Genomic DNA, 10,821 nt, shown 5'->3' with positions numbered 1-10,821 from the left:
TTTTTCAGTCATATTGCCAACAAAACACTTCATTTATGATCACGGAGAGTGACGTGATTGCAGTTTTTTGTCGTTTTGTCAGATCGTAGCCTATGAATGGCCACTCATTTGCATATGAATGCCGTGCATTGTTACATGCCTCGCCGGCAACACATCAGCAGCATTCGTCTGCGATACTTTAAGGTCCTAGATTTTTCACACGTAATGTGCTTTTACACTTCACAGAATGACTGCTATGGAAATTTGTGTTCTCCGCACGGAAAATGTGCTATCAACGCAAGAGATAATACCCACTACTGTAATGTGAAAAGGGATATACTGGAAAGCATTGTGAGGATCTGGGTAGGTAAACTTTACTCATGATTTTATTTGGGAATGAGACTTTTGCCAGGTTCTCGAGATCATAGCTTGTCGAAAAAATCAGCAGCTGTTGTTCAGACATCTTATTAATGTACTTTTATCAATGATGAACCTTCTTGTAGAATCTTGAGCCTGATTAACCAGAATTCTAAGAATATGCCAAGAACATACCCCAGACTCCGCTCAGATTTCGCTCATTTGACTTTTTTCAACGAGTTGGCATAAAAAGAGAAAATAACACTTAAATCTAATTTAGTAGGAGTTGGCCGGCGTGACATTGCAGCAAGTGGCACAACCATCATGATGTAACATGAAAACCGCACTACACATCACAACAATGCATTTTGATGTGTTCCCTGTTCGAGTAGCATTGGTTTATTGAAATACTATACCATACAACTCTACGAACTCAAAAGAACTTTTTCAGGGTCTTAAGCCTGGTTTCCACTAGCGACGCAAGCACAAGCGCAAGCACAAGAGATTCGTGTCAAATGAAAACGAACCATAACGCAAGAACAAGCAAATGACGCAGAGATAAAGATTCACTAGTTCCATGATCTCGCTAATAACGCGCCTCTGCTAGTAGAATCTGGGCGTGTCTTTTTCCTCGAACGAACATCACAGCTCCCGTTGTGCTTGCGTTATATGTCCCGTTTTCGCAAAACGCAAGAGAACGCGAGAATACTTTAGCTCAAGCACAAGGAAAAGGACAATTTTTGATCCTTGAGCTTGTGCTTATGCTTGCCTCAGGCAAATTTTCACGATGAAATGAGCGCGCTTGTGCTTGCGTTCATGCTTGTGTTTGTGCTATCCTGCGAGCACAGTCTCTTTCGATCTTCCTAGATAAGTCGGGAAGAGGAAAGAAGACTCTGCTCGTGGCCTGCACATTCTTTGATCCGCCGATCATCCAAAAAATGGATGAGTCAGTCCAGTTTCGACTTGTCAAACCTGTTTCTTTAACTTGTGCGCATGATCAATCGCCAAGGCTTCTTCAATATTTTTTAAGTTTACAACCATGTGGCAATTTTTAACTGTCGAAATTCCCATGAGTATTTCCCCTGCATGTCGGTTACAGGAACCAGTCTGCCAGAAACCTAAAAAACTTTCAGTAAAAAGTGAAATAGAAGTTTAAACGTATAAAGTATAAACTATCTAGAGTTTCAACAGACATGGTTCCTTGGTTGTTGTGTGTTTGCCAGAGTTGTTCGAAAATCTCAATTGTTTCTTTTTGTTTTGTGCCTGGTCACGCGTGACGGACACCGAACATTTAAATTTTTAACGCATGCACAATGCGAAATGTGCAGGCTGCGAGCAGAGTCTTCTTGCCTCTTCCCGACTTATCTAGGAAGAAAGAAAACTAAGACTCTGCTCGCAGGGTACGCTTATGCTTGCTCGCTAGTGAATATGCTAGAACTCCAAAATTAGCTGCTATTATAAAAGAATGGCATTGTTTTTTTAAGAAAAGGTAAAAATTGGCCACATACACTGCAGGTGCGTCTCCGTGGAGAGAAGACAAATTTAAAATACTTTCAAGATTTTCTGCGAATACAAGATCCACGGCAATATTGTTCTGCTCGCCTAAATATTTTAAGGCCCGTGCAAACGATCACAACAATGTTGGGCCCAACATGTTGGGAGCGTTTGCACACCATGTTGTGTGTTGTTGCGTGTTGTTGCGACTTGTTGGAAGTTGTTGGATGAAGTTTGAAATTGGTCAAACTTCAGAGCCAACAAGTGCCAACATTTCTATTGTTTCGCGCCATCAAAGCGTGGTCCAACAATGTTGCGTTCGTTTGCGCAGCACATCCAACAATGTTGCGCCGGCGCACGCGCACTACATGCCAAGTATCCACACAAATACATGCGAACAAGAAATCAACATGGCGTCGGAGATGGAAAACGTCCCAGAGTCCTTTGTATTCTCATCTAAGTTTTGTATTCCCATCGGGTAAAAATAACAATAGCTCTAATGCATGAGACAAGCAAAACCTGAAGGATTCTGGGACTTAAAGTCAAATAGCGTCATCAAGCAAATGTCCTATCATCCCACGCAAATATGTCGTTAGTTTTGCAACGAAACCTTGATCCTCTTCTATGATATTTTTCTTTTTGTAGTCACTGGCTGCTCCAAAGTTCCAAATCGAAACGTTTCCGGAATCTATGACATTCGACTGAAGGACGGCTTCGGATATTTTCCTGTTTACTGTGATCAGACAAGCGATGAAGGAGGTACTCGATTTCTTTTACTCTCGTTTTCTGTGGGCAAAATACAGTCGGACCTCTATTAAGCAGCCACCCTCCATTAAGCGGCCACTTCTTAAAGTGGTACTATGATCAAAAAATTATTTCCTTTTTTTCTTCAGATTTTGAAAGCGTGTTTGCTTAACACCTAACTGGCAAAATTTTGAGCTTTGAGTTTTATCCAAAGGCTGTATATTTTGAGTGTAAGTTTTGGATTTCACGGTCCGCCATTACTCACGTTCAAAACTGGCCGATTGGACTTCAGAGGGTTGGATCTAGAGAAAATGACGTCATTTTCTCACTAGCTTAAAATTTCAGCGTGTAAACGCAATTTATTACATATGCAAAACACGGGTTTAAAAGTCTGAAAGCCCGAAACTCCCGTGCTGCATATTAATTCAGCGCGTACACACGCATTGCATTCTTAAACTAGTGAGTCTTTGACGTCATTTTCTCCTCAACCCAGCTCTCTCAAGATTTTAAAGTTAGTAATGGCGGACCAATAAATAAGAAAATCCCAGTTAAAATAAACAGGTGTCTTTTTAAAATCAGAACTTAAAACTTGGGTCAGTTAGTGTTTAGTTAACATAGTTTTGAAATCCAAAGAAAAAAAAGAATTGTTTTTTTGGTCGTAGTACCACTTTAAAGTCCCGAATGATATGTCAGTACTGTATATGGACTACATGCTCTTTGTGTTAGAGTAACAGAACTTTGCACGGTATCATTGAACTTTGTTTCAATGATTTTTGCATTTCTTCACATATGTTCACTTTTAAACAAGCATTTTGCTACATACAGTAGAGGCAATAAAACTAGACTGACTGCCATTTCTGCCCAATTTATATTGTACCTCTATTAAGCGACCAGTTTTCAAAGTCTTGAGGGTGGTCGCTTACCAGAGGTCCGACTGTACTGCTCAACCTTCTTCTGTCTATTGACCCATGGGAAATTCAAACTACTGGTGTAAATGTTTAAGTCCAACGGCCCTCAAACAGTTTCACAGAAGATAAATTTTGGCAAAATTAGACAAATAGTTGGCTCTTTAGACTTCTGTTTTATTGGGGAGCATAAGTTACATGAAGTTAACAAAATTAGCAGCTGTTTGCCCCACGATCGACACATCATGTGCATGTCACTATCCCGGTTTAACATCGCAAACTGCTTACATTGAAATTTGGAGAAAAAGGAGGACTGAACTTCGCCGTAATGACTGAACTTCGAAGTTCGAAGGCCTGAACTTCGCCGTAACTCCTGCGTACATCACTGCCACTGAGATTATCGCCAAGGTCGAATCAGCCACCAGACAACTCGACGCTGAACAAGCAGACGCTATTTGCAGAGTTTTTAACAATATCAAAGATCAGCACAAGTGACCACTTTACCGTCCTTATCCAGCCTGTTACGCCTGCTGCCAAGCCCGCTAAGCGGCTTGTGACATTTCGCGATACCCGAGACAGCGCCATTAGAAGCTTTTGCCGCGCTGGATGACCGCCTTCTCGTGAGATCATTTCTACTCTATTGCATCGTGTGTGGGTAAGTGTAACTACATCTCCCAAGTCCTATCAGCGGCAATTGACTACTTCCTACCCTCGAATTCAACCCGTACGCAGGAGTCAGATAAACCCTGGATAACCCCCAGGATCAGGACTTTAATATCCAGGAGACAAAGAGCGCTCTCAAAATTCGGAAAAGATTCTCCCGAGCTCCACCGCAGGCGCAACGAAGTCCAAATCACCATCAAAAAGTGCAAACGTAACTATTACGCTTCTAAAGCCAAGTGCCTCAAGGAGTTCTGCGCAGATAAGTGGTGGTTAAATGCGAATAGTTTGTCGGGATCTTCGATCTCTCGTAACCAATGGTACCATCAACTAAATATAATTGACGGAACAACCATCTCGCCTGTCCAGGACCTCTGCGAAAACATCAATCAGTTCTTTGTTGGTCTTACATCCCCATTCACTCCTCTTACGCCACATGAAGTCAACAGCATCCCTGTGCACGAGATCCCGAACTGCCTCCTAGTTACACCTAGGGAAGCGTACATGGCACTTAGGGCCATTAAAATAAAAAAAAGCACCTGGCCCTGGCGTAATTCCAAATATAATTTGGAAGTTGTTTGCCTTCGAGCTGGCACCGGTAGAGGCTGATTTGTACAATGCGTCGTTGCGCGAGGGGTTTCTACCATCTATACTCAAGCGCGCATCAGTATGCCCCCTCCCCCCCCCCTCCACCCCCCACACTTCGGTTGAAAATGATATACGACCCATTGCCTTGACATGCCAGCTAGCTAAGGTTATGGAGGGTTTTACACTCAGTTGAGTTTACGAGCCTGTCATGCGTGTGTTAGATCCCCTCCAGTGCGCAGTAAGTAAAAAGTCACTACGGACGCGTTGGTGTATTTATTACACACACTGCTTGATAGCTTGGACCGAGGAAGCTGTGCAGGCTACTTATTTTTTGGTGACTTCAGAAAAGGATTCGATCTGATTGATCACAGCACCCTCCTTGGAAAGCTACATCGCTTCAACCTCCACCTCTGCATTGCTCGCTAGTTAGCTGCCTTCCTCGAAGGACGCTCCCAGTATATGAAGATCTCCAATATGTCCTCTTCCATCCTCCCGTGTAATGGAGGTATTCCCCAGGGAACCAAGCTCGGGCCAATCCTCTTTGCTATCATGGTGGACGAGTTGGTGAGATCATGGCCTCTACGCGCAAAGTTTGTGGACGACCTGACCATCTTAGAGATCGTACCAAGGAACTCACCTCCTGTAATAAACTTTTTAGTTAACGACGTTTACAGTTATGCTAGTGAACACAAAATGATGTTAAATCCAACCAAATGCAAATGTATTGTTGTTGACTTTCTTGACTATAATAGTTGCACGTGGAGCCCCATTTTCACCGGGAATACGGTCGTTGAGCGTGTGCGCACGTTTAAGCTCCTCGGTATCACTATCGCAGATTACCTAAAATGGGACTCCCACTGTGACATTATAGTCAGGAAAGCTAACAAACGGCTACATGCCCTACGTCAGCTGAAGAAGTGTGGTGTCAGCGATCAAGATATCATTGTAGTTTATGGCTAAGTTGTAAGATCAGTACTGGAATACAGCTCCGTGGTTTTTATTAACATGTCCAAATACCTCTCAGAATCGTTAGAGAGAATTCAGAAACGAGCAATGAACATTATCTTCCCAAGTTTAAGTTACGAGACCGCACTCATTAATGTAGGTCTCGAACACTCGAGTCTCGCCCCATAGATTTATTTATGTAAACGGTACATGTCAAACTTGGACTTGGACCACCCGGTTAGGAAGCTAGCACATTCTAGAGCCCTGTCTGTCCAACATGATTATTGCACGAGGTCGGGCACCAGAATACGCTCACTTAGAACAAGATCTAATATACTAAAGGATTTTGTGATTCTGAAATATTTGTAAGTTATTCCTAATCTCCCTGTAATTCAGAGCTTGCTCTGCGAGAGGGTTAAATAAACATTTATTATTATTATCATTATTTATTATTATTATTTAAAAAAAGTATCGCAAAAAGTGATTTCATCTTAGGACTAGAACTAACTTGGTCGTCGGGCAAACAATCAGAGCTGGTTCTCAGGTGCATAAGAGCGAAATTTCATGGGAGGGATTGCAAAGTGTGAGGAGATTTTGCGACGAAAAAATTCCATATCAGGGACGGCGGAGCATATTTTGTATTGGGGGGGGGGGGAGGGGGGCTAACAAGCAAGCTCCGGAGACGCTAACTTGTCGGGGGTTCCGCGGAAATTTCCGCCAGAAAATTTACAAATCTTGAAACTCGAAAATGCTACTTTGAGCATTCTCGACGGATATCAACAAAGTAAACGTGGATCAACCGTGAAATGACAGATGTTTTACTTCTTATTTTTATTTTTTGCTTGAAATTGGAAGAGGGGGGGCTAAAGCTCCCCCAGACCGCCCTCCCCCCCCTCCCCCCCGGCTCCGCCTTCCCCGCATGTTAGTTAACTGGTAAATCATTTACAAACGTTTCTTTGTTTTCCAGTGACATAGATGACTTTTCTTACTAATAACTGCAGGTTGGACGATGGTATTTAAAGTTGTTGCAAACGCAACGCCTTTGTACGTTGCGGAGATGTGGAAATCACGAAATACAACTTCTGAGGACGTGAAGGCCGCCCTGGATACATCTTCCACTTTTAATGGACACTACAAAAACCGTCTGGTACTTTCTCAAAACTGGAACACGTTTAATCCTAAGCAGGTATGAGAACAACTTTGTAAGGAAAAAGTAAGATATCACACAGCTTTTTTACATCTCTCATTTTCCTGCATCGCCATTGGGAAGAGCTCTGCTGTGCTGCTCCCTGACCAGAAAAGATTATTGGTCAATGCTACGTACCTGCATGACGTGTTCTCTGAAAGTCTTGCGACGTTGGAAAAACTGTCGCTTTAACGATCGAAACATAAAACGTTCATTTCGTCATGTGGCATATACATGGTCTAAATGCTTGGTAAAACATTTAATCCAAGAAGATGTCCAAAGTTTTGGACATCCGTCTTTTGCTTTGTCTATTTAACAAAACTGCGAAGTTTTTAAGTAACTAAAGCGCTACTCTCGGTGCAGCATTGAGAAATCATCAAGTCCTGCTCTGCCGGAAACTTTAGCCGAAGGAGGTAACGCGGTTGGATGGCTTTTGATTATCACTGGATCATTTCTTTTTTTCTGTAAATGTTGTGATTGGCTTAAGTAATTACCTTTGGTGTTGGTTCCACTCCAGCCAATTGAAACATCCACGTCTTTTACTCAAGGTATTCTTGCTATCAATTTGCAGGTTCGTGTTGCTCTCTACAAGGATCGTAAAGAAGTGCAATCTCTCAAGTTCAATGCCGTTAATGATAATGTTGAGTGGTTTACCAAGGAAAATCTCCATTTATCAACGTGGGATGACCTCATAAGTAATTCAAGTCTGGAGCACTTTGAGCTTCAACCAATCGTTCAGGAACATAAAGATACTCTCCGCTCTTTTGAGATATCCAAAAAGTACTCTGGCTGTGCAAACGATGTAGGCTGGTTAATGATCAGCACTGATACTAACCCCTGTGACTTTGAAAAAAAAAAACCCCTGAGCATTCTTTACAGCAAGAAGAAAGGTTCCTCCGTGTATAACTCCGCAGAGGGTAAGGCTGACAAATCCCAACTAAAGATTGCAACTAAGGATTGCTGCAGCGGATCGACTCGTGTTTGTTCCCTAGGGAAATTCAGCAGAAGGAGACCGCACCTCCCTCTCCCCGCTTACCACTCGAAAAAGAAATCAGTATAAGGAACTAAAAACAATACACAAATAAAGGAGGGAAGTGCCGGGCCGCATCCCCCGTCCTTAGTCCGCCCCTAATTCTTAACTAACATCGGGCAAGTCGTCTGTAGGTTTGAATGAGAAGCCTTCAGGAGAATCTTCCGCATTTGCCAGATTTACTTAACGTTACAGCGGCCGTGTATGTGTCCTTGAAGGAATAAGGAAAGTGTCTTTTTATTAATGTCATTTTTGTCATTCAAAATTAAGGAGTCAGTCGCTTATAGGTGGTGTCTTTGATATCTTCTGTTCAAGCGTAAGCTTTTTTCAGTTCACTAACCAGCAGTCTGCCCTATAAGAATCTTCCTAAATATCATCACAAATCTTGCCGCCGCATGGAGAGCATTTTTTCCTCCTTGTGGTTCCATGTGCTGGATTTTGCTCTGTTTACACGTTGACGTACAAGCATAACTGAACATAAAAATACCCTGAACGATGTTCACACTTGTTTAATAAGTATACGCAAGCGCAGTGAGCTCCTGAATCGGAGAAATGTCGGAGAAGGCTTGGACCTATTTCGCTCGAGTTTTCGCTGCCACTAGGGAAACGACTGACTTTTCGTTATACATGGTTCGTGACACGATCACATGTAGATGCGAACGATTCCTTTTTGATGTTATTATTCTTCTTATGTTTCACGTGTCGTAGGTTTGTTTTAAAAAGTCAAATGGGGTAAAGGTTGCCTGGTGATTGTTTTATGAAGTACTTATTGAACTCTGGAGTTAACCGCACTCGCGTATTTCACTTCTCTTCGTTACAAATACATTCCTTTGTCTTGTAACAATCCAACTGTTATCTATTTTCTTTTCACAGACATGGGCCTAGCTGATGTTTTTGCTGTCTTCATCCGCTGACGTCGTTTCTTTTCATAACAAAAACTTGCGTACATATAATGCAAGTCGCACCTTTGGCGAACTTTACACATTTGGCCGTTGTTCAATTTAGCTGACTTTCTTCATAAATTGATGCGGTGGAGGAATGGATAAACAGCGCACCAATTTATAAAAAGAGCTACGCAGACTTCTCTCATGAAAAAAAATTTCATCAAGCGCTAATCCTAACCATAGAACAATCACATTAACTTTCACAATAACTTTCAGTGGTTGTTCTAAGGATGATCAAAAATCAGGTTGTAATGATCTAACAGTGCAGTCAACATCGTTCCTATCACTGGTTGATTATTTAAGTTCTACTAATCATTGAGTACAACCTGCAGATAAGCGTGTAATTTTCCAGCAGATAATTCACTCATCATGTGAAGGTTACGCCCTCTAGCTATGCATAAATAGCCAACACACTGTATATATTTCGCCATATTTAAATGAAGTTAAAGTACCTTTGTTTCGGCTTGATTTTTGGAACTTTGGCCTTGGCTGATTCACATTACCGAGACCTTGTTTGTTGTGATATCAGGAAAAACTGTTTATAGCAGGGTATATGTTAAGACAAACAAGGTCCAGTTTAAGTGCTGTCTTTTACTCCAAGAAGCATGTTAGCTTTTAGAAAAAGTAAGCCACAGACAGTCCAAAGAGACATTCATAGTTCAGTCTCTAAGACTAAGCTATTGAATGTGCTGATTTATTCAATTTGGAGTATAATATCCAGGGCAAAACTGCAAAGTCAAAGGATGAGGGCTATATAATTCTACAGCCTCGCAAACAAGGTCGGATGAACACCTTCCCGCGCCACCTTGTGTTTCTTGTCAGGTATGATTGTGATACGCATGGAAAGACATTAAAAGACACTAATGAAGTCTTCTTTCCTTGAGAATCGTTTGTAACCGCAGAAAAGTAAAAAGTTAATTTATGGCTGGGACGAGACGTCGAGTATGGCGGACGCAAGTTTCATTGCTCCGCCTATGCCTATGCCTATGCTTGCTTAAGCACGCTTTTTGCCTACGACGAAAACGTTTAAACCACTAAAATGAGCTCAGATGAGTCACATTCAGCATCCTCAGAAAGAAGAAGGGCGAAAAGGACAAGGCAACGAACTTCAAGCTCACAAACCGACGACGATATCTTCGCTACAGAAGACAGAAACCATTATGGCTTGTCGCGGTGCAGCATGAAATTACAACAAATTGAGGAAAATTTGACAAAGTTCTCTTACTTCTGCCGGAATTAGAACGAGAAAAAGCGAAAATTTCCGAACTAGAGGAAAGTTTGCAAATCACACAGAGGTAAAAAAACTTCAGAAAACTCAGTGTCAAATTAACGTCAACAGAACTGAAGCTAAGAAGATTTAAAGCCGGTTACACACGAACAAATTTTGGGTGAAGCTAAATCGCGCGGGTGGGTGTGTCGTGGGTCGTGAGTCGTGGGTCATGGGTCGTGTTTGTTTGAAGATAAAAAAAATTATATACATCTAACCCTAAATCAATGCAGTAGCGCTTGATAAAGTGACGGATCTTTTTCTGAGTTACTACAGAAAAATGGCCTATGTAAGGTAGCTTAAAATAAAATATAGGGGAAGTGGGAAGGGAACCCTGGGGACAATGATTACTTAGGGTCCCAGTAATGTAACGGTTTGCAACCCTTTCAATTAAATGGGCAGGGAAAAGATTCTTTTTTAGGATTTCCATAAGCTTAGTTATGTCCTCGTGTAGCCCCAACCAGGTGCTGTTAATCTTATAGGCCCTATCAATATGAGTCCTGATGAGACCCACTTTGTAAGAGTACGAAGTGAAACTGAAATAATTAGTTAATAACCCAGTAAAGGTTTTCTTACGGTAAACTCTAGTTAGCAAAGAAGTGTTTTAGTTGATAATAATGATCCCATTTCTTTTCTAACTAGAGTTTACCGTAAGAAAACCTTTACTGGGTTATTAGCTAGACGCTTTTCATATTCAAAGAGAACAACCTTCTCTTAATGAG

General features: G+C 41.7%; 1 protein-coding gene across 1 annotated transcript in view; it reads left to right on the top strand.

The window, feature by feature from the left end:
- The first annotated feature begins 309 nt into the window (after positions 1-309).
- LOC137992806 (uncharacterized) overlaps positions 310-10,821 on the top strand; it is a 10,786-nt gene continuing 274 nt past the window's right edge. The window contains exons 1-5 of the mRNA XM_068838326.1: positions 310-342; positions 2,476-2,589; positions 6,674-6,858; positions 7,430-7,775; positions 8,762-10,821. The exon at positions 8,762-10,821 is cut by the window's right edge and continues 274 nt beyond it. Coding sequence (XP_068694427.1) covers positions 6,682-6,858; positions 7,430-7,775; positions 8,762-8,802 — 564 coding nt within the window. The 5' untranslated portion in view covers positions 310-342; positions 2,476-2,589; positions 6,674-6,681 and the 3' untranslated portion in view covers positions 8,803-10,821. The remainder of the gene's footprint in view (positions 343-2,475; positions 2,590-6,673; positions 6,859-7,429; positions 7,776-8,761) is intronic.

The sequence above is a fragment of the Montipora foliosa genome, chromosome 2 (assembly GCF_036669935.1).
Source record: "Montipora foliosa isolate CH-2021 chromosome 2, ASM3666993v2, whole genome shotgun sequence".
NCBI lineage: Eukaryota > Metazoa > Cnidaria > Anthozoa > Scleractinia > Acroporidae > Montipora > Montipora foliosa.
This window is presented reverse-complemented; position numbering and strand designations above follow the sequence as displayed.